The sequence below is a fragment of the Podarcis pityusensis genome (assembly GCF_964106645.2).
Source record: "Podarcis pityusensis genome assembly, chromosome: 16".
Lineage (NCBI taxonomy): Eukaryota > Metazoa > Chordata > Lepidosauria > Squamata > Lacertidae > Podarcis > Podarcis pityusensis.
This window is the reverse complement of record NC_138041.1, coordinates 25,699,294-25,722,076: the sequence shown is the minus strand read 5'-3', so window position 1 is coordinate 25,722,076 and position 22,783 is coordinate 25,699,294. Positions and strand designations below refer to the sequence as shown.

General features: G+C 48.4%; 2 protein-coding genes and 1 long non-coding RNA gene across 5 annotated transcripts; 1 reads left to right on the top strand and 2 right to left on the bottom strand.

Moving 5' to 3' along the window:
- The first annotated feature begins 1,282 nt into the window (after positions 1-1,282).
- On the top strand, positions 1,283-12,658 carry LOC308465966 (hydroxysteroid 11-beta-dehydrogenase 1-like protein B). Of its 2 annotated transcripts, XR_013980596.1 has the most exons (7): positions 1,283-1,455; positions 3,384-3,514; positions 4,550-4,661; positions 6,081-6,269; positions 7,870-8,013; positions 9,558-9,825; positions 12,530-12,658. XR_013980596.1 is itself a non-coding variant. In XM_080986473.1 (6 exons), exons 1-6 carry the CDS (start codon positions 1,374-1,376, stop codon positions 9,770-9,772), a joined length of 873 nt encoding a protein of 290 aa, XP_080842599.1. In that variant the 5' UTR covers positions 1,283-1,373; the 3' UTR covers positions 9,773-10,101. The 2 variants fall into 2 exon arrangements, 1 of the variants encoding a protein (XP_080842599.1); XM_080986473.1 differs by lacking the exon at positions 12,530-12,658 and having other exon boundaries at positions 9,558-10,101.
- LOC308466028 lies at positions 8,120-9,551 on the bottom strand. Its single transcript, XR_013980611.1, has 2 exons — positions 8,818-9,551; positions 8,120-8,359 (listed from the first exon to the last, which is right to left on the bottom strand). It is a non-coding gene; the product is annotated as an uncharacterized lncRNA (long non-coding RNA).
- On the bottom strand, positions 10,734-22,414 carry SIRT4 (sirtuin 4). 2 transcript variants are annotated; one of them, XM_080986468.1, is made up of 5 exons: positions 22,212-22,414; positions 19,901-20,409; positions 17,252-17,546; positions 14,741-14,931; positions 10,734-10,945 (listed from the first exon to the last, which is right to left on the bottom strand). In XM_080986468.1, the coding sequence occupies exons 2-4, from the start codon at positions 20,407-20,409 to the stop codon at positions 14,779-14,781; spliced, it is 957 nt and encodes a 318-aa protein (XP_080842594.1). In that variant the 5' UTR covers positions 22,212-22,414; the 3' UTR covers positions 10,734-10,945; positions 14,741-14,778. The 2 variants fall into 2 exon arrangements, with proteins under 2 accessions (XP_080842594.1, XP_080842593.1); XM_080986467.1 differs by having other exon boundaries at positions 14,737-14,931; positions 22,212-22,410.
- Between the last annotated feature and the right edge of the window lie 369 nt (positions 22,415-22,783).

Below are 22,783 nucleotides of genomic sequence, written 5' to 3'. Positions count from 1 at the left end.
GGGGGGGGGCTATTGGGATTATTATTATTATTATTATTATTATTATTATTATGTATTTTGTGGTTTTATATCTTGATTTTATTCTGTGAACTGCCCTGAGATCCCTGGGTATAGGGTAGTATATAAATTCAATTAATAATAATAATAATAATAATAATAATAATAATAATACCTTCCTGCAGCAGCGGTACCTATTTATCTACTTGCACTGGCGTGCTTTCGAACTGTTAGGTTGGCAGGAGCTGGGACAGAGCATCGGGAACTCACCCCGTTGCGGAGATTCAAACCTCCGACCTTCTGATTGGCAAGCCCAAGAGGCTCAGTGGTTTAGACCACAGCGCCACCCACCCACAGCACCCAGCCTGTAACTCAGCCTTCATCCATTCGGTGTCATCTTGATTTCCTGGATTTCAATTCAGTGTCTGCTGGGGACTGATGGGGGTTGTATTACAAAACCTCAGGAAGGTTGTCAGAAGACAGATGCAATGTCCCCCTTGCACTTGTCCCAAATCTCTCCCTCTTGCTCTGCATCCCTGCAGAACTGAAGCCCTATTTGGAAGATTGGGAGAGCATAAGAAACTGCCTTATGGTGAGTGAGACTTAGCTCAGTATTGTCTACACTGACTGGCAGTGACTGTCTGGGATTCCATACTGGGTGTGTTCCCAGCTGTACTGCAATGTGCTCTATGTGGGGCTACTTTTGAAGGTGACCCAGAAACTACAATTAATACAGAATGCCGCAGCTAGAATGGCGACTGGGAGTGGCCGCCGAGACCATGGAACACCAGTCCCGAAAGACCTACATTGGCTCCCAGTACATTTCCGAGCACAATTCAAAGTGTTGGTGCTGACCTTGAAAGCCCTAAATGGCCTCAGCCCAGTATACCTGAAGGAGCGTCTCCACCCCCATCGTTCAGCCCGGACGCTGAGGTCCACCTCCGAGGGTCTTCTGGCAGTTCCCTCCCTGCAAGAAGTGAGGTTACAGGGAATCAGGCAGAGGGCCTTCTCAGTAGTGGCACCCGCCCTGTGGTACGCCCTCCCATCAGATGTCAAGGAAATAAACAACTATCTGACTTTTAGAAGACATCTGGTCAGCCCTGTTTAGGGAAGTTTGAACGTCTGATGTTTTATTGTTTTTAATATTCTGTTGGGAGCTGCCCAGAGTGGCTGGGGAAACCCAGCCAGATGGGTAGGCTATAAATAATACATTATTTATTATTATTATTATTATTATTATTATTATTATTATTATTATGCCAATAGTTGTTTATTTCTGGGAAAGGCTTTGGGTGGCCACAGGGCAAAGGGTGGATTTCTGAACCTCGCAAACAAGTCCAGCTGGCCGAGGTTAATGATTGGCTGCATAGACAACCATGGCGGTGCTCAAGATCGTCGCGTCTGTCCTCATCGCTGTCCTCGCTTTCTATGCCTATACCTGGGAAAGCTTCTCCGAAGGTAAGCCAAGGGAGAAGGGTTGCCTCTTCTTAATCGTGGCCTTGATCGTCTCTTGCACATAAATCCCTCTGCCGTTCTCGGGAATGTTTGCACATAGCATGCCAGCGACACCAGACAAGCACCTTCGCTCTGCTCTTATTGCATACTCTCCAACATTTATCCGATGAAAATAGGGACCACCTATTCCATAACAACAACAACAACAACAACAACAACAAAGAAGTTACTATTTATACCTCACGCACCTGGCTTCCAACATATATGAAAATATAATAAAATATTGAAAAACTTCCCTACACAGGGCTACCTTCAGATGGCTCGGGGGTCGGATCACTACCCTCCAACATTTCTCCGAAGAAAATAGGGAAGTCCTAAGGAAAAGCGGGACATTCAGGGATCAGATCAGAAACCGGGAGAGCTTATGTAAATATGGGATTGTCCCTGGAAAATAGGGAAGCTTGGAGGGTCTGTTGTTGGCACTTGCTAAAAACTTTTTTTGTTTCGATTACCCTATCCAGATGCATAGAACCTGGCCCATGCTTTACATTAGTGTTTTATATTATTATTATTATTATTATTTATTATTTAATTCTCCCTTCACCCTAGGGTTCCAGAGCAGGTTACAACAAAACACAACTTTTGTTGTTGTTTAGTCGTTTAGTCGTGTCCGACTCTTTGTGACCCCATGGGCCAGAGCACGCCAGGCACTCCTGTCTTCCACTGCCTCCCGCAGTTTGGTCAAACTCATGCTGGTAGCTTCGAGAACACTGTCCAACCATCTTGTCCTCTGTCGTCCCCTTCTCGTGCCCTCCATCTTTCCCAACATCAGGGTCTTTTCCAGGGAGTCTTCTCTTCTCATGAGGTGGCCAAAGTACTGGAGCCTCAGCTTCAGGATCTGTCCTTCCAGTGAGCACTCAGGGCTGATTTCCTTGAGAATGGAGAGGTTTGATCTTCTTGCAGTCCATGGGACTCTCAAGAGTTGTTGTTATTGTTGTTGATGTTGTTGTTATTATTAACTCTCCCTTCACCATAAGGTTCTAGAGCGGGTTACAACAAAACACAACTTTAAAAACAGTTTAATTACAATCACTGGGGGGAAAGGTGGATCCTAAAGACACAGGTGCCAGGGGAAAGAGGTGCATCTTTTGAAAGCTGTATAACGAAAGTGCATCTCTGTGAAGTGGGAGTTCTACAGCTTAGAGGCCACCACAGAAAAGACCCTCCCTTGGGCTGCCACCACCCCTGAGACTCTGGGGTAATGATCATTTATTCTGATTTAATATTTGAATGTTTTAAAGAATTGCTTTCATCAACTTTGTTGTTTCGTAATGGTGTCGACATTCTGTTACAATCCAGCCGTATATCGATCTTGTGAAATGAAATCAATTACTAGGGAGGAGGCAGTAATACTTCTAAATCTCCATTGCTGGAAGCCACCGGACGGGAGAATGCTGCTGCGCTCAGATCCTGCTTGCGGGCTTCCCTTTGGGGCATTTAGTCGGCCACTGCGAGAACAGGATAGTTTGGATAGCTCAGTTGGCTGATAATACCAAGGCTGCAGGTTCGATCCCCGTATGAGGACAGCTGCGTATCCCAGCATTGTAGGGGGTTGGACTAGATCAGGCACCCCCAATCTCAGCCCTCCAGATGTTTGGGGACTACAATTCCCATCATCCCTGACCACTGATCCTGTTAGCTAGGGATGATGGGAGTTGTAGTCCCAAAACATCTGGAGGGCTGAGTTTGGGGATGCCTGGACTAGAAGACCCTAAGGGTCTTTTCCAACTCTATGATTCTGTGACTGCATGGGGGCCCCTTTGGCCAGACTCTCCTTCTATCCTTACGTTTCTGTTCTTACGAACTTCAGTGCAAAACATCTGGATTGTAGGCAGCTGGTGTTGACCATCTCCTTCTCTTTCTCTCTCCAGAAATGGTGCGAGGGAAACGTGTCCTGGTGACGGGGTCAAGCACAGGGATAGGGGAACAAATGGCCTATGAGTTCGCCTGGATGGGGGCCCATTTGATGCTGACAGCGCGGAACGCGACACGCCTCCAGAAGGTAAACTGTTAATCCCTTGACCCCAGTGTAGTTAAACTCAGGTTCCTTGATTCCAATAGTCTTAGTTTGGCTATAACCCTTAGCCTCACCTCCCTTCTCAAAAATACCCCCCTCATCTCTTCCTTCCTCATCTGGCCCTCCTTTTGACCAAGCTCCCCTACCACAAGAATCCGTTGTTCCATAATGGAAACTGGTTTAGTTTAGCCATGCCCTGATGGTGACCATTGGCTTGTGGGAACATGGAGGCTTTTTCCTTGATGGCACCGGCATAATGGAACGCCCTCCTTGCTCTCACGCGTTGGACTAGATGACGCTTGGGGTCTCTTCCAACTCTATAATTCTGTGATTTTATGACTCACCATCACTACGGCTATTCTACTGGTTTTTAAAGACACACTTGTTTCCAATGAACATTCCCCTGAACTTGAACTTCCTGATCCAACTGATTTTATTTTGATTTTTTAAAATAATGGTGCTTTTAAACTGGCTCGCTGTATAATAAATTTTGTGGTTGTTTTTTACTGCTCAGATAGGATTGTTTTATTGTGTGTTGTAGTATTTTACAATGGATTTTATACTTAAAAACCACTTAGAAGCCATTTTCAAGTTCCCTCTTTATTTTTGTTTTCTCTTTTTTGCATAATTTTTATTAAGTTTTTTTTAATTTTACAATTTAGAATATTCATTTAAACAACCTTAAAATATCAATGACTTCCCTTCTTCTCTTTCCATGGTTCAGTTTGCATGCTATAGATTCCTGCATATTTCACATAAACTAAGCCATCCAATATTCCATTTTTACATCCATCAAAATTTATTTACACTGTTGAATTTATCTTAAAGCTGCCAACCTTTTCAAGTGTAGACAATTTTCACCCATGTATTCAATATTTCCCAGTCTTCTTTAAACGTATACTCTTCTTGTTCTCTTATTCTATAAGTTAAGTCTGCAAGCTGCACATATTCCATCAGTTTAAGTTGCCAATCTTCTTTAGTTGGGACCTCGCTCGTTTTCCATTTATTTGTTTCCTCCAGGTAGTCCAGAATTGTCTTAAACTGGGAGCCGCCTCTGCTTCGTACGTCGTTTCAGATATGAGTGACTTGGCTTCTGCCCAGAATGTTGTGGAAGAAACCAAGAACGTCTTGGGTAAAGATGGAAGGCCAGTCTCTAGCCAGTCTTGGAGGGGTGGCAACTGTTCTTCCAGTTCCCAAAAGGCTGCCACACAAGCTACCTGAGGCGCAGGCAAAGGGCTCCTTAACCATTTCGTCTTGAGGGGAACAGCTCCAAAGGCATTTGCCGGCTTCTGCCCTGGGACACCTCAGCTATTGGCCTTGTCTGCCTGCATCTTGGCAAAGATCAGCCCAGAGATCTTTTGATGAAGGATGGTATATCATCATCATCATCATCAAACCTTCTATTGGCATCACATACAAACATCCATAGCAAATCAAAAAAGAATTACCGCCTACCCAGTGACACAAAACATTTGTCAAATGAAAGAGGCAAAGCAGTCTAGCATTACATCTCTAGGTCTCCAGGGAGATCAGACGTCTGCAATGTGTTTCGACGACAAAAAACCAGATAAAGATATTTAGCCACTAACTTGGTAGCTGCTGATTATTCCCCAATAATAGAAAATGTATGACCTCTAACTCTGGTTTCCATTTGGGGATGCAGAGTTGATCTAGGAACTGCTGGTGGAGATCAACATGTAGTTTACATTTACGAACCATATGTGTAAGAGTTTCCACCTGATGGTCTTCACATGGGCAAATTCTTTCTTCTTCCACCATTCCTGAGAACCTTCCCCATAGGAGGTTTGAAGGTTTTGAATTAAACCTGGCCAGGGAGGGAGGGAGGGAGGGAGGGAGAAGGAAGGAAGGAAGGAAGGAAGGAAGGAAGGAAGGAAGGAAGGAAGGAAGGAAGGGGGTTGACCAGCATCTCCCAACCTTAAGCCTTCCAGATAATTTGGACGGCAACTCCCATCAGCCCCAGGCATTTGAGATTAATAGATTTTGACTTGTTTCCAATTTCTCATTGATTGGCTGTATCTTCCAGCTCTGTGATTCTGTGAAAGCTGGTGTCACCGGATTACGTCCATCAGTTTTGTTGACTTGGTTAACCTAAATAGTTTGAAGTGGGTTTTGAATACATGGGCAATTCATAGTTACCATTTTGACTGTCATTCCGTTACTATCTTCCTTACTGGTTCATGCAGATCATGGTTCTGAATAATGCTCTTTATTGGGTAGGGAGAAAAAAGTTTGCCAACCGCTGTCTTAATGCAAGCCTAACCAATTTTCTCCTTGCATTCCTACATTGGGAGGGCACCAGGCTTGCGAAGGCTGGTATCAGAGAATCGTAAGGTTGGGAGGGACCCCAAGGGTCATCTAGCCCAACCCCCTGAAACGAAGGAACCGCAGTTAAATCATGAAAGGACTGAACTCGGCAGAGGCTGATTTTCAGGGACAGCCTGAAAACATGAGAAGAGGTTGAGCTCTGTCCATCTCCAAGCTGTTGCTCTCCCTCTTCCACTCAGGGTCTCTGTGCTCTTTTCCCTTGCAGGGGGGCTTGATCTGCTGGTTCTGAATCATGTCGGTGGAAAAATCAGTTTTGGCCCGTACCAAGGAGACATGGAATCTGTGATCAGCTCCATGACGGTCAACTTCTTCAGCTACGTCCAGGTCACTGTGTCGGCCCTGAGCATGTTGCAAGAGTCCCGTGGCAACATCATCGTGGTATCGTCCATAAGCGGTATGGGCAGGCGACTGGAGACCCCCCAGCCTAAGTGATCTTGGGAGGTCCAAACTTTCCGAGCACAATTCAAAGTGCTGGTGCTGACCTTTAAAGCCCTAAATGGCCTCGGCCCAGTATACCTGAGGGAGTGTCTCCACCCCCATCATTCAGCCCAGCCACTGAGGTCCAGCTCTGAGGGCCTTCTGATGGTTCCCTCATTGTGAGAAGTGAGGTTACAGGGAACCAGGCAGCAGGCCTTCTCGGGGTGGTGGCGCCCGTCCTGTGGAACGCCCTCCCATCAGATGTCAAGGAAATAAACAACTATCTGACTTTTAGATGACATCTGAAGGCAGCCCTGTTTAGGGGAGTTTTTAATGTTTGATGTTGTCAGAGTTGCTTCCAGATCCTAGCTCACAGAGGATCACGCTAGCCAGCGATCATTAAATAAAAGTCTTTATTGAGTTACAGTTTCCATTCTCAAGCTGCTGCGTGCAACCCTACGTCTAATGGTTAGATCGGCGAAGCTCCATCTGAGTCTCCGCCCCTTGTACACCAACTTAATATCCTAGCCTTGCTCCACCTTTTCCGCCTGACTGTTCTTCTCTGGGTCCCTCTGCCCCCCGGGGTCTCTTCCTTCCGGGATTCCTCTGACGCTGACCCCCCTGACTCTTCTCCCTCCTTTCGGCGGGCTTTAGGACCTGGCTCCCTTTCCGGGCTGCCTACTGCGCCACCTTCCTGTGCATTTGAACTTGGCGCGCGCGCCCAACCTTCCACCTTCCGTCTGACCGTTTCTTCGCTCCCCGATGGAGGTGTGGCCACTCCTGACTCGTGCCCTCCCCCCTGTTGTGAGCTGCCAGCGCTTGATCCCTGGCGCCCTTCCTCTTCCCTGCTCTCTGGCGGTGACGCTGGTCCCGATTTCCAACTGCTCCCCTCTGAGTCCCCTCTGGCTCTATCTTCCTGGGGTGTCCCCCTAGGCTCCCCCCTTGCCCTGGCCACTGGTGCTCCTTTCTGTGAATCTTCTGATTCACTGGAAAGACTCGGAGATCTCGGGTCGTCGTCATCACTCATCTTTTCTTCTGCCTCCTCCCCCTCGCTCTCTGTTTCCTCCCTTGCCCTTGCCTCTGCTCCTGAACCCCTGACAGATGTATTTATCGTGTTTTAAAAATTCTGTTGGGAGCTGCCCTGAGTGGCTGGGGAAACCCAGCCAGATGCACGGCGTATAAATGTATTATTATTATTATTATTATTATTACTACTACTACTACTAGATGGGCCATTGGCCTGGTTAGCAGGGCTCTTCTTAGGTCCTTCTGGGGTTCCTGCATCTAAATTTCCCAATCCTCTGTTAGTTAATTTATTGGAGAGCACTCACACCCCATTCTTCTGCTGAAAAAAACGTGAGGGGGAGAAAATCCTTTCTGTCACCGCTTACTCCATGTCAGTTGTACAAACCAATATCATGTCGCCCCCTTACTCGCCTCTCCTCTAAACTAAAAAGTCCCAAAGGCTGCAACGTTCCCTCAGAGGGGCAGTCGCTCCATCCCCTTAACCCCTTTGGTTTCTGGAGAAATAGATTCTGCAACCTTCCAAGTAAGAATATGTTCCTGTTTTCTCTCAGGCCGCCTTCCATCCCCTTTCTCCGTTCCATATGCCGCCAGCAAAGCTGCGCTGGAAGGATTCTACAGCTCCTTGCGCACAGAGCTGCGCCTTCGGGAAATCAACATGCCCATCACGGTTGCTGTGTTGGGGTACATTGACACAGGTAAGCGGCCCCAGGTAGGGCAGCCGCTTAGTAGGGCTGGGTGATAATCCAGTGTTCAACATCGTGATATATCACCAGCGTTATAAGAATTCTAAGGTCTCAAATGTAAAATAAATGTTCATAAATGTTCAAGGCAAACACATACATATGTATATGAACCACGTGTCTGAAATAGTACAGGAGAGCAACCCTGAAGCCATTTTGACTCTCCCAATGACCTCAAATATTTCTCTGCAGTAAGGGAGGAAAATTGGGAAAGCCTTCCCATTGTCATTTTGCTTGCAAATCCTGCCTTAAGGGTGTATTTGTGTATGAATAGGGTGAGCCTGTGCCCTGGATTCAGGAACTAAAGCATTAACCGAAATAAAAAAATTCCTTCCTGTAGCACCTTAAAGACCAACTAAGTTAGTTCTTGGTATAAGCTTTCGTGTGCATGCACACTTCTTCAGATACACTGAAACAGAAGTTGCCAGATCCTTCTATATATTGAGAAGGTGGGGAGGGGTATTACTTAGAAGGGTGGTGGGAATCGGAGATTGGCAGATAGCTGAGATCTCAGTTTAGCTGAGCTGAGATCTCAGCTATCTGCCAATCTCCGATTCCCACCACCCTTCTAAGTAATACCCCTCCCCACCTTCTCAATATATAGAAGGACCTGGCAACTTCTGTTTCAGTGTATCTGAAGAAGTGTGCATGCACACGAAAGCTTATACCAAGAACTAACTTAGTTGGTCTTTAAGGTGCTACAGGAAGGAATTTTTTTATTTCGACTATGGCAGACCAACACGGCTACCCATCTGTAACTTAAAGCATTAACCATCACAAAAGAATGGCCAGACTGCCCCAGGTAATGCAATCAGTGACCATTATGAGGTATCCTGGCAAACATGATTTCTGCTGTAGACCGTCTCCTTCTGTGATGTATGTATGCTGTTTTAGGGGGATGGTCTTGGGCAACAGGGTGGCCAATTTCAAAAGTCTATATTAGGGCTTGCGCACCATTGTTCAGGGTTCTCTCTCCCTCCTGCGTGTGGTGAGTGGGGACCCTGTTGCAACAGTTTAATAAAGATCAGGCTTACTAGCCACTTTGTGTCTCAATATTCTCTGGTTGGCCTCTGCTATTTTCTGCTACCGATAGGGAACCCACTTAAGGACTCTATACGGGCTCCAGAATAGCCCAGAAGGGGAAAAGAGCAGTTTTTTCTTATAACACCAGCTAAACATCGTGATGGGACGTGGGTGGTGCGGTGGTCTAAGCCACTGAGCCTCTTGGGCTTGCCGATCAGAAGGCTGGTAGTTCAAATCCCCGCGACGGGATGGGCTCCCGTTGCTCAGTCCCAGCTCCTGCCAACCTAGCAGAGCAGGTAATCCCCGGAAGCATCTTCAGGAAGGGCTGAGCGAGACTCCTGAGCCTGCAGCTCTGGAGAGCCACCGTCAGCCCCTGTAGGCAGCAGCAAGGCAGACAGACCAGCAGCAGCTTCTAAGGTCCTGGGGTGCCTGGTGCCCTTTCCACACTGACTTGCCTTCCGCGTTCTTTCCCGCAGACTCAGCTGTGAGGTCGGTAGAAGGCAAGATCTCCATGAAACCAAGTTCGAAAGAGCTCTGCGCCCAGGCAATCGTGAGGGGCGGAGTCATGAGGGTGAGGGAAGTTTTCTTTCCTTACTGGCTCACGAAACCTTTGATGCTCCTCAGAGATTGGCTGCCAGGAGTCGTGGACCAGATCATGAGCAACTGCTGCATTCTGGAGAAAATCCTCTGAGAATTATTTGCGGGGGAAGTGGATTATGAAAAGAATTATGAGTGGGAAAACAGGCACTGGCCAGGCACTGGCCACATTCTTTAAAGCAGGGGTTGGCAAGGCTTACCGGGCATGGGCCGGATCACTCCCGCAGAGATCCTCTGTGGGCCGAGCTGACGCAGCGTGACGCCAGAAATTACATCTGCACACATGTCCGCAGGTGCTGCAAATTATCGGGGGCTGCTTTCTGGTGCATTTCTCAATCTTTCTCTCTCTCTCTTGAATATTCAACAGTGTTTTAAGTACAAATCTCACCTAATAAACACATTTTTGTGTGCAGTTCTAACTCACATACACATTTCCCTTAATATATGCATCAATTTTTATGGTGTTCTTATTTTTTGCATAACCAAACAACATATGGTTTCAGGGAAGGGACCTTCCCAAGCTTACCTGGAGATGCCAGGGACTGAACTTACGGTAACTTCGGCGTGCAAAGCTCTACCACTGAGCTGTGCCCCTCCCCGAAAAATGAAGTAAGATCCTAGTCCTCATTGTTCTAAACAAATAGCAGATTTAAATAGGAATCTGCCTTACACCAAGTCAGGTCCATCAGCCCTTTCTGGAGATTCAACCCCAAGAGCTCCTGCATGCAGAGGAGATGGTCTGCCACTGAGCTGCACCCTTCCACTGAAAATGAAGCAAGTTTCTAGTCCTCATGGCTCTCATTTAGAGCAGATTTCAAAAGTGTTTCCCAGAGGTCTCCAGCTTTTTTTTCAGACTACAAATCCCATCACCCCCAACCGCTGGTCCTGCTAGCTAGGGATGATGGGAATTGTAGTACCACTATATCCTTTTGAAAAAGAGCACTTGGAGGCATACCCTCCCGCTAAGGCATGAAGATTTCTCCCCTCTCCCGGCCACCGGTAGCCATTTCCTCTCTGCCAGATCCGCAGCAGAGGCCACACCCCGGGAAGCAGCGTGCACCGGAGGTTTCTTTTTAATTCACACAGCATCTCCCCGTACACAAAAGTTGTTTAGGCCCCTGTCGGCTGAGAATCGGGACCCGGGTTTTCATTGTCCTCCTTCTCCTCGTCTTTGCTGCCTCTGAACTTGGCCAGCACAGGCGTGTTGAAAGCGGACGTGGGGCTGGATGAGCTCTGGGAAGATGTGGCAGCGTTGCTGGCAGCGGCCCTGGAAGGAGAAAAAACATGGCAGGTGGTGAGGCTGGTGCGTCCGCCCCCCCTCGCCCCCCCCAGTGGGTTGATGCTGCAAAGAAAGCTAAACAGCATAAAGGACATAAGGAGAAACTTGCTGCATCAGGCCAGTGGCCTGTCTAGTCCAGCCTCCTGCTCTCACAGGGATCAAATGCCCCCAGGAATTCAAGAATCAGGATAGACTGCCCCTAGACCTGGAGGTTCCATAAGAGCATAAGGAGAACCCAGCTGCTGTGGCAGGGCAGTGGCCCATCTGGTCCAGAATCCTGTTCCCACAGTGGCCAACCAGGAGCCCCCAAGAGGAGCCCACCAGCAGGACCCAAGTGCAAACTTGATGTTTGAAGATTGTCCACAAAAGTGGCCACAATTATTTTTTTTAATGTCATTTGTACATTGCAAAAATAGCATAATAGAATTGCAATAATATCTACAACATATGATTCATTATTAGTGGTCAGTGTACAAGTCCTTGGTTTAAATAAACCAAGTGGATTAAATAAGAATAGCAAGTGGAAACACGACAGAACTGCTCGGCTCTGTCTTGTTTAAAGCTTCCTATCTTTTTTAAAATTATTTTTTGGTGAAGTGGCCGCAATCTTGAACTGTGCTGTTAAACTGGGGTGTGCCTTTCCAGGCGATAAAATCAAATGTAGCATGCAAGAGATTGAACAGGACAAAATTCTCTCTCTTGCGTAGATTGGCCATGGGAGAGGGGCTTTTTAGCTGTGATTCCTGCATTGCAGGGGGCTGGATTAGATGACCTTTGGGTGCCTTCCAACTCTACAGTTCTATGATTTGAATCCATCGGTTCAGGTCCTTCCCTCAGAACAGCAGGAAGCAAGCTCGCTCGACCTTCCATGTGACAGCCCTTCAAATATTTGAAGGTGGCTATCCTGTCACCCCTCAAAGCTGAAGGACCATGGAGAGCTCCAAGTGAGCCACTTGCTCCAGCAAAACTTGAGCTTGGACTGAGCCTGTACATGAGGGATGGAGAAGCTGTAGCCCTCCAGGTGTGGTACTCCAGTTCCCATCAGCCCCAGCCAGCATGGCCAATGCTCAGGGATGATGGGAGTCCAGCAACATCTGGAGGAACACAGCATAGCGCCTGTTGCTGTGTGGGTTGAACAGATTGAGGAAATGTGCATCAGTGAGGCAGAACTATGGAACTCACTGCCGCAGGATGCAATGACCTTCACAAACTTGGATGTCTTTTGAAAAAAGGATTGGATGGATTCATGGAGGAGAAGCCCAGCAATGGATGCTAGGCTATGTTCTGCCTAGGCAGTGGGAGGCATTTCTGGATACGAACTGCAGGGAAACACTGGACGGGAGAGGGCTCTTGTGCTTGGGTCCTACTTGAAGGTTTCCCAGAAAAAGCATCTGGTTGGCCGCTGTGAGAACAAGATGCTGGACCACTGGTCTGATCCGGCACTCTCTTCTTAAATTCACATGTTAACTAATTTTGATTGGGGTTTTTTTTCCGGCCTTCTAATCATATGAAGGAACAAGGAACCAAACCCTCTTTGGAGTCTCATTCTGCCCTCTTCTGAGACTTCGCCAGGCACTGGCCACATCCTTTAAAGCAGGGGTCGGCAAGGCTTACCGGGCATGGGCCGGATCACTCCTGCGGAGATCCTCCATGGGCCGGGACGACGCAGCGCAACGCCAGAAATTACATCTGCACACATGTCCACAGTGCTGGAAATCACTTCTGTGCATGTCCGCAGTGCTGGAAATCACTTCTGCGCATGCCCAGACACTGAATTTTGTGCCTGCGCAAAAGCAATTTTTGGCATCTGGGCATGCACAGAAGCGATTTCTGGAGCTGCAGAAGAGAGTCCCCATGCTGCGCCGGTTTAGCGCAGTGTGCAGGGACTCGCTGAGTGGGCGGCTTGGTTCAGGGGCAGCTCGTGGGCCAATTAAACGGCCTCCATGGGCGGCTTCCAGACCATGGGCCTTAGGTTGCCAGCCCCTGCTTTAAATTCCTCCATGAATTCATCGAATCCTTTTTTAAAAAGACATCCAAGTTGGTGACGGTCATTGCATCCTGCGGCGGTGAGTTCCATAGTTCTGCCTCACTGATGCACATTTCCTCAATCTGTTCAACCCACACTTCAACAGGTGCTAAGCTGTGTTCCTCCAGATGTTGCTGGACTCCCATCATCCCTGAGCATTGGCCATGTTGGCTGGGGCTGAAGGGAACTGGAGTACCACACCTGGAGGGCTACAGCTTCTCCATCCCTCATGTACAGGCTCAGTCCAAGCTCAAGTTTTGCTGGAGCAAGTGGCTCACTTGGAGCTCTCCATGGTCCTTCAGCTTTGAGGGGTGACAGGCTAGCCACCTTCAAATATTTGAAGGGCTGTCACATGGAAGGTCGAGCGAGCTTGCTTCCTGCTGTTCTGAGGGAAGGACTAGAACCGATGGATTCAAATGACAAGAAAGGAGATTATGACTAAACATCTCCTACTTGGCTACTGTAATGCACTCTACGTGGGGCTACCTTTGAAGGTGACTTCAAAGTTGTTGTTTCCAACTAATTCAGAATGCAGTGGCTAGATTGGCGACTGGGAGCAGCTGCCTGGATCACATAATACCGGTCCTAAAAGACCTACATTGGCTCCCAGTACGTTTCCGAGCACAATTCAAAGTGCTGGTGCTGACCTGTAAAGCCCTAAAGAGCTTCAGCCCTATTTACCTGAAGGAGCATCTCCACCCCCGTCGTCCAGCACAGACACTGAGGTCCAGCACTGAGGGCCTTCTGGCAGTTCCCTCATTGTGAGAAGAGAAGTTGCAGGAAAACAGGCAGAGGGAATTCTCTGCAGTCGTGCCCACCTTGTGGAACGCCCTCCCATCAGGTGTCAAGGAGATAAACAACTACATAACTTTTAGAAGACATCTGAAGGCAGCCTTTTTGGGAAGCTTTTAATGTTTGATGTTTTGCTGTGTTTGATGTTCTAATTTGTTGCAAGCCGCCCAGAGTGGCTGGGGCAACCCAGTCAGATGGGTGGCATATAAAACAACAACAACAACAACAACCTTAGAAGACGGTGGGCTCTCCATTGTTGGAGGTTTTTAGCGAGAGGTTAGATGGTAGTGGCACCCGTCCTGTGGAACCCCCTCCCACCAGATGTCAAAGAGAAGAACAACTACCAGACTTTTAGAAGACATCTGAAGGCAGCCCTCTTTAGGGAAGCTTTTAATGTTTAACAGACTACTGTATTTTAATACAGTGGTACCTCAGGTTACATAAGCTTCAGCTTACATAAGCTTCAGGTTACAGACTCCGCTAACCCAGAAATAGTGCTTCAGGTTAAGAACTGTACTTCAGGATAAGAACAGAAATCGTGCTCCGGCGGCGCGGCGGCAGTGGGAGGCCCTATTAGCTAAAGTGGTGCTTCAGGTTAAGAACAGTTTCAGGGTAAGAACGGACCTCCAGAACGAATTACGTACTTAACCCGAGGTACCACTGTACTTTGTTGGAAGCCGCCCAGAGTGGCTGGGGAAACCCAGCCAGATGGGCGGGGTATAAATAAATTATTATTTATTATTATTCTTATTATTATGGTTACCTGTCATGGATTCTTTAGCTGTGCCTCCTGCATTGCAGGGGTTGGAATAGATGACCCCCAGGGGTCCCTTCCAGCTCTACTATTCTATGATTCTGAATTCTGATTCTTCCCTGGCCTCATGCCCTTTGGGTTCTAGCACCAGACATGACCAACTGAGGGCCTAACTCTGCTGGGCTGCAAGAGTGTGGGGACACTTACCTACCCCAGAGAGGGGTTGCTCCCCCGGGGTGTCGATTTGGGTCACTTTAGGACAATCAGAGGCAGCAGCTCCCCGCAACGAGAATTCAGTTTCAGAGTCACAAAGGAATCTGCCCTGGTCGGGCCAATGTTGACGACAGCCATCGGTAGCTTCCCGTCGCGGGCTGCGAGTGCAAACTTGTACGCTGAGTATACCTGTTGAGACACGTGGCAGGAGATGGTCAGGCAGCCCTTTGATCCTCGGTTTTCAAATGTTTCGGAAGTCAAACAGGCTTCCGGAACAGATTATGTTCGAAAACCGAGGTTCCACTGTATTTGTTGATATTTAATTTTAATAGTTACTTTTACATTCCAATGGATTATTGAATGTTGCTTTATTTGACATAAGTTGTTTATTTTAAAGTTATTGTGACATTTTTTGTATTGGATCAGACTGCTATTATTAATGTTCAATGTTTTATTATGTTTTTATATGTATTCGAAGCCGCCCAGTGTGGCTGGAGCAACCCAGCCAGATGGTTGGGGTATTAATAATAATAATAATAATAATGGAGGGAGGTGAAAGAACAGGTGCATTGCAGCAAGTTGGGTCCCACCAACTTTACATTTATATGATTCTATGAAATAATACATGGTGGCAGACAATTAAATTAACATATATACGTTCTATGGAAAGATATCATCTGCTACTTTGTCATTCCAGAATTGCATGAGCAAAGGCATGGATAATTATTGTAATTTTTATCTCTATTATGTGCTTGCTTTATATACAAGGCTGTTTCCCTGGTTTTCTTCTGTAATCGTGGGTGATTGATTCTTTTAATTGATTTTTTTTATTTACATTTCCAAGATTGGGCAATGCATAGTTTTGCTGCTGTCAGCAAAGTTTGCAGTAGTTGGAGATCAACAGCCGGGACCTTGAACAGAAAACTCTTTAAACAAATTGGCCCAGTGGGGACTGAGCATGCACAGTACCCGTGAAATATTGGCTAGCAATCAGAACAGTCCTCAAACTTTTTGGAGCTGGGCACACATTCGGAAATCTAAGCCACTGTCCTGGGCACTGCAAAAATACCCATTTCACAGAAGAGAGACTGATAATGGAGAATATTGCTCCCTGCCCAGAAAAAAGCATAGGAAATGCCAGATAAAACACAGACAAAAAAATAAAAAAGGAGGTGGGCAACAGCATTCCTTAACCAGGCAACACCCCCCCCCCATCAAACAACAAAAAGTTATAATATCTAATTTTTAAAAATTGGAAGAGGCAAAGGCCTTGGGGGACATAGTCTGTGTGTATATATGTGTGTGTATGTGTGTGTGTGTGTGTGTGTGTCTGTGTGAAGGCGGTGTGGTGAACCAGAGCAGCACACGGAAACGCTGTTTACCTTCCCGCCGGAGCGGTACCTATTTATCCACTTGCACTTTGATGTGCTTTCGAACTGCTAGGTTGGCAGGAGCAGGGACTGAGCAACGGGAGCTCACCCCGTCGCGGGGATTCGAACTGCCAAACTTCCAATCAGCAAGTCCTAGGCTCTGTGGTTTAGACCACAGTGCCACCTGCATCCCACAGCCTGTTTAGACACCTCTTAGAGGCAACCTCTTTTGCTTGGGCTTTCCACAGTTTTTAAAGCTGGACTGTGTTCCTTTAGGAACATAGGAAGCTACCATTGATCTGTCTAGCTCTGTACTGTCTACACTGACTGGCAGCAGCTCTCCAGGGTTTCAGACACAGAGCCTTTCCAAGTCCAGCCTGAAACCCCAGACATTCTTCATGCAACGTAGATGCTGTAGCCCCTGAGCTACATTGTGGCTTAGAATGTATTTTATAATGATGAGTTTAGTGGTTTGCTATTGATGGTTTTATTGCAGATTTCAATTTCTGTACACCACTTCAATATCTTAAAAATAAAAATCTTTAGCAGTCTACAAATGTCATTTAATATATAAATGTTGCACCCTCTGACCTATACAGGACAGTGAAATAAAGCTTCCTCTCCACTTCCTGTTTAAGAACTCAGGAAGGTTCACACAGATAGGAGACCATTTAAATAGCAAGACGTAACTTGAAAGTATCTACTGTTAACTAGCTCAGGGCCACAATACCTCAAGGACTGCCTCTTCCCATATGAACCTACCTGGACCCTGAGATCATCTTCTGAGGCCCTTCTTCATGTGCCTCCTCCTTGAGAGGTGCGGAGGGCGGCAACACGAGAACGGGCCTTCTCTGCAGTGGCTCCCTGTCTGTGGCATTCTCTCCCCAGGGAAGTTCGTCTGGCGCCTTCATTAGCTTCATTAACCCACAGCGCCACCCGCGTCCCATTTTGTACAGATAACCGAGACAAATTTTGGGAACATGGTATATAAACACCGCGGTTCTGATTCAGAGAACTGTATGCTCAATGCAGCTAAATCTGAACCTGCCTTTGCGGGGTGGGGGGTGGGGTTGGGGGGAGAAATCGACCGCCGCTCCTCTGCTCCCAGGTCCAGCTCCTCGCTGGCTGTGGGCACCCACCTGCAAAGAGGACCCCGCCACCAGGACCGAATCGGCCTCGCCCAGGCGCTGGTACACAAAGTCCACTTTCTCCTTGCTCACGGAATCCCCAAAGAACGTCACGTCTGGTTTGAGGTTCCCGCCGCATTTGCCGCACGGGGGGACGAGGAAAGTGTGCACCTCTTCTTCGGACAGGAAGACGTCGCCGTCCGGGGCCACCCCATGCGCCTCGGCTCTCCAGGTGGGGTTCAAGGCCTCAAAGCGCTCCTGGAGGTCAGTGCGGGGCGTCCGGTCTCCGCAACTGAGGCACAAGACCCTGCGAGGCAACATAAAAACATGAGGGCCTGCTGGATAGAGCCAAATGGGGCCTATTTAGCATTCTGTTTCCACAGTAGCCTATTGTCTCGTTTGATTCAGCTCTGAGATTTTTGTTAGAGCCATAAGGACTAGAACAGGGACCAGCAAACTTTTTCAGCAGGGGGCCGGTCCACTGTCCCTCAGACCTTGTGGGGGGCCGGACTATATTTTTTTTGGGGGGGGGAGGGAATGATGCAAGAGCACCACGAGCCCCGTGGCTGCTTACCTGTGTCTTGTGAGCGGCAGGGGCTGGTAGCGTGCGAAAGGGCTCTAGAGAGGCGCTGCTTAAAATGGCGGTCGCTCAAGCGCTGCTGCTGGCACCAACAAAGCCCAGCCCCCTTCCTCCTCTAGGCAGGGCAGGGAGAAGCCAGGAGGAGGGAGGGAGGAGGCGCCACCGCCGCCGTGTGAGGGAGAGGGGAAAAACGTGTATACTGGCGATTCACGCAGTGATTCCCAGACCGTCCGCAGACCGGATCCAGAAGGCAATTGGGCCTGACTGGGCCCGTGGACCTTAGTTTGCCGACCCATGGACTAGAATCTTAATTTATTTTAGGGGAAGGGCTGTAGCAGTACAGACAACACTTCCGTTCAATGGACCGGTGGTCTGATTCAGCCTGGGATAGGTTCCTATTTAAATCAGCTATTTATAAGAATGTAAGAACAGCCCTGCTGGATCAGGCCAATGGCCCAACTAGTCCAGCGTCCTGTTCTCACAGTGGACAACAACATGCCTATGGGAAACTGGCAAGCCGGATTTGAGCACAAGGATTCTCCTTCCAGCAAGCAGTATTGAGAAGTGTTGCTGCCTCCCACTGGGGGGGCAGGGCCTAGCATTCACGGCTAGTAGGCATCGACAGCCCTCCCCTCCATGAATTTGCCTTTTAAACCCATCTAGGTTGGTGACTGTTACTGCCTCCTGTGGGAGAGAGTTCCATAGTTCAGAACCATGAGGACTGGAGTCTTGCTGAATTTATAAGAAAAGGACCATTGTTCTATAGCAGACCGCCTACTCTGCATGCAGAAGGTCCCAGGTTCGATCCCCGCCATCTCTAGGCTATGGCAGACCTACATTTTGGGGGCCCCCGAAGCGCGAACTGTCATGGGGACCCTTTCACAACCAGCAATGAGGTCTGGGTAACCGTTGTTTTCTTCTTCAATGAGGTTGTTCCACCACAGATTACCCCACTTTTGCAACGTCTGTGCCAGTGCCTTTCAAACTTTCGGATTGTTGAAATTTATGCAACAAAAAAATAATCAATTGTAGTCCTGCGACTCCAAGCACCCCCTCAGATGGATAGCATATAAATTGTTGTTGTTGTTGTTGTTGTTGTTGTTGTTGTTGTTGTTGTTGTTTTCATTCAAGATCAAATTGTAAAACAGCAACAATAACAACCACAGGATGCATTTTATTTATTTTTAAATTTATTTATTTGGTTTCTCAACTTAAAATTTTATAGAGATATATCAAACATAAATCATAAAAACAAGATTCCAAGGAATCTCCTGGACTTCCACCCTCCCCTTTGTGGGTCCTATTATTAGTCACTTCCTCCTGCATCTTTTATGATAATCCAAACCCTTTACCTCTTCCATTGTGTCCAGAATTCACCATTAAACTACAAGTGATATTACAATCCTACTAATGACTTTAAGTGTTTACAATGGTCTTTAACTTCATCTGCCATTCTTCTCTGGTAGGTACTTTATCTTCTATCCATCTCTGGGCCAGTAGCAGTGTGTATTTTAAAGGCACTTGCAGTGGTTACTTTTTATATCTCTCTATGGGACGCGGGTGCCGCTGTGGGTTAAACCACAGAGCATAGGACTTGCCGATCAGAAGGTCGGCGGTTTGAATCCCCGCAACGGGGTGAGCTCCTGTTGCTCGGTCCCTGCTCCTGTCAACCTAGCAGTTCAAAAGCACGTCAAAATGCAAGTAGACAAATAGGTACCGCTCCGGCGGGAAGCTAAACGGTGTTTCTGTGCGCTGCTCTGGTTCGCCAGAAGCGGCTTAGTCATGCTGGCCACATGACCCGGAAGCTGTACGCCGGCTCCCTCGGCCAATAAAGCGACCCCAGAGTCGGCAACTCTGGGGCAACCCCGGACCTAATGGTCAGGGGTCCCTTTACCTTTACCTTATGGTCACGGCAATGCAGACCAATCACTCGCCCCTTTTATTTTTCAGCAAGGGGATTTGTGGGGCCAACAATCCCCCCCCCAACTGCTGTTCACATCTCCAGGAATAGCTCATCCCAGTTGCAAAGTTGCACTCCCCTTTTTCCATCAGCCAGCCTCCCCATCGCCACTCTCCCTAACCTGTGGATGCAGCCGTGCAGCTCGGTCAAACGCTGGCTGCCGGCCTTGGCGTGCAGGGCATCTACGTTCTGGGTCACCAGCCAGTGCAGTTTCCCCAGTGCCTCCCAGTTCCTCAGGGCCAAGTGGGCGACGTTGGGCTGGTGGGCCGAAAACTGGGGCCAGCCGACAAAGTTCCTGGCCCAGTACTTCTGGCGGGCCCGGGCACTCCGCAGAAATTCGGCGTGCTGGACGGGACGCCGATCCGTCCGGGAGTAGAGGCCCACGCCTTCAGAGCGATAGTCTGGGATTCCAGATTCGGTGGAGATTCCTGCTCCAGTCAACACAAACAGCCTCCGGGCCCTGCTCACAAACTCTTGCAGCTTCTGGACTTCTGCCGGGTCCAGGGGAGGACTGGCGGGAACAAAGGCCAGGGTCTGGTCAGCCTTGGCCACGGAGGAATGGGAGCCACGGCAGTGAAGTCCACGGATGGGCCATCCTTCCAAGACCTTCAGGAGAGAGGTAACGCTCATCTAGGTGAGGACAGAAGGGGACAGGTGAGGACTGCTGTTTTCAAACTCAGTTCACATGGCTTTTTGTTCGGAGCCGGCCTGACCTTTAGGCAGACTGGATACTTGGGGTGGAGGCTCCTGAGCTTCATCTCAGGCAACAAAACACATTGGGCTGGCCCTGTTTTTTGCCTCAAAGGCTTGGGGTGGTCCCAAGAATTTAAATTCAGAGTTGGGGAACGTCCAGTGCTATCATCCCCAAGCACTGGCCACATTGAGAGTTGAGCCGTATCTGGAGGGCCACAGATTCCTCACCCCAGCATTAGGCTGAAAAAATGACAAGCTCCAAGCTCACTAAGTGGCCGAGGGTGGGCTTGGACCATAGGTGTCAACTTTTACCTTTTCTTGCGAGGAATCCTATTCGGAATAAGGGAATTTCCCTTAAAAAAGGGGAAACGTTGACAGCTATGGCATGGACCTGGGTTTCCCTGAACCACGACACAGCACTTGCTTAACTGTGTGGCACAAGAGGACCACTGTGATCTCCTAGCCTGGATGGGCATCTCACTGGAGGGCATCTGGTTAGGGGAAGGTGCTCAAAGCTTTAAAACGGTTTTTAAGTTCCAAAATCGGACTGTGTTCTCAATGGGAGGTGCTGAGCCCATGCAACTTTGATTTGTTCGTTTGTTTTATTGAATTCATCTCCTAGCTTTTGCTCCAAGGAGCTCAAAGTTGCGTATATACTTTTATCTTCGCAACAACTCTGTATGGTAGGTCAGATTGAGAGCAAATGACTGCCCCAAGTGAGCTTCATGGCTGAGTGAGGATTTGAACTCTGGTCTCCCAGATCCTTGCCTGATGATCTAGCCACTAAGCCACAATCGTTCTCTCATGCCTACTCAGATTGCAGCTTAAATTGGCTATTATTATTATTATTATTCATAGCTCGGTTGGTTAGAGCGTGCTGCTGATAATGCCAAGGTTGCAGGTTTGATCCCCATATGGGACAGTTTTATATTCCTGCTTTGCAGGGGGTTGGACTAGATCAGTGTTTCCCAAACCTGGGTCTGCAGCTGATTTCGGACTATAATTCCCACAATCCCTGACCACTGGGGTTGCTAGCTAGGGATGATGGGAGTTGTAGTCCAGAAACTGCTAGAGACCCAAGTTTGGAAAACATTGGACTAGATGATCCTCAGGGTCCCTTTCAACTTTACTATTATTATTATTATTACATCATCACCCTCCTTCTATAGATTGGCTAAATCGAGGGGACAGAGAGACACCCCCTGTTTCAAAGTTCTTTTATGATAATGTTACCTATTCCATTTCTTCACTGCTTTGCACAAGGAAAGGTCTCCGAAACCCACTTGATAATCAATTAAAAACACTTAAGAGGGTGAGGGAATGAAATGAAAGATTCCTAAAAGTGCTCATCCAACCAACGAGAACTATAAAAGGGCTTAGGATTTTTAAAAGACATGCCCCTCGGTAGCTTACGCAAAGGTTATAGGGCGGCGACCCCATTAAATCTAATGTTGCCTCTGGGGCGCTTAGGGGAGGAACCTCAGAATTTCCCTTCTCTACCCCCCCCCCAGCTGCATTTTGGACTTGGATCTATTTTTGTCGGTGCAGCAGCTTTCTGTGAGGGCAGAGGATCGCCGCCTCGTTATGTAACTCTCGACCCTATACATGTAACCAGCCGGGGGAGGGGCAAGCAGGAGAAATGGGCATCCTCTGCAAAGGGGACCTCGACCATTTCTCTCCCTCCCTCCGAATGGCGCGTCCTGGGTTTCACCCCGCGGTAAGCGACACGCGACCCTCACCTCGCGCTGCACCCCAGAGGGTGCAATTGACCTCTTTCGCAGCCGCGCGGAGGGCCGAGGAAGCACAGCCTGCTGGGGGATGCAGTTCCCGCAGGAGGCAGGGGGAGGGAACTACAACTCCCACAATGCACCGGGTGCGTGAACAGCTGCAAGCTGGTCGGGCTGGGAAAACCTGTTTTTGCCCGGGTGTGGTTTTTGATCGCATTTCAAAGCCCGGTTGCATTGTGAGATCAGAGGAGCCGCCGGGTTCTGTGGAACTTGGGGAGGTTCTGGAACGAGCTTTCCCGACCTGGCGCCCTCCGGACTTCACCTGCCATCACCTCCAGCCAGCATGGCGAGGGGGTGGTGGGAGTTGCAGTCGACAACATCTGGAGGGGAGTTTAAATTTGTTGATTTAATGCATTCGCAGCCTCCACCTTTTCTCTCTGAGGAGGTCGAGGTGGCGTGCATGGTTCTTTGTTGTTTAGTCGCTTAGTCATGTCCGACTCTTCGCGACCCCATGGACCAGAGCACGCTAGGCATTCCTGTCTTCCACTGCCTCCCGCAGTGTGGTCAAACTCATGTTTGTAGCT

What these genes read in the sequence shown, in the direction of transcription:
- LOC308465966 (XM_080986473.1), top strand. Translation starts at nt 1,374, where the DNA reads ATGGCGGTGCTCAAGATCGTCGCGTCTGTCCTCATCGCTGTCCTCGCT. An exon ending in AGAAACCAAGAACGTCTTGG is followed by an intron (nt 4,662 to 6,080) that starts GTAAAGATGGAA and finishes TTTCCCTTGCAG; the next exon opens with GGGGGCTTGATCTGCTGGTT. An exon ending in GTTGGGGTACATTGACACAG is followed by an intron (nt 8,014 to 9,557) that starts GTAAGCGGCCCC and finishes TCTTTCCCGCAG; the next exon opens with ACTCAGCTGTGAGGTCGGTA.
- SIRT4 (XM_080986468.1), bottom strand. Translation starts at nt 20,409, where the DNA reads ATGAGCGTTACCTCTCTCCTGAAGGTCTTGGAAGGATGGCCCATCCGT. An exon ending in CTGCACGGCTGCATCCACAG is followed by an intron (nt 17,547 to 19,900) that starts GTTAGGGAGAGT and finishes GTTGCCTCGCAG; the next exon opens with GGTCTTGTGCCTCAGTTGCG. An exon ending in TGGCGGGGTCCTCTTTGCAG is followed by an intron (nt 14,932 to 17,251) that starts GTGGGTGCCCAC and finishes GTGTCTCAACAG; the next exon opens with GTATACTCAGCGTACAAGTT.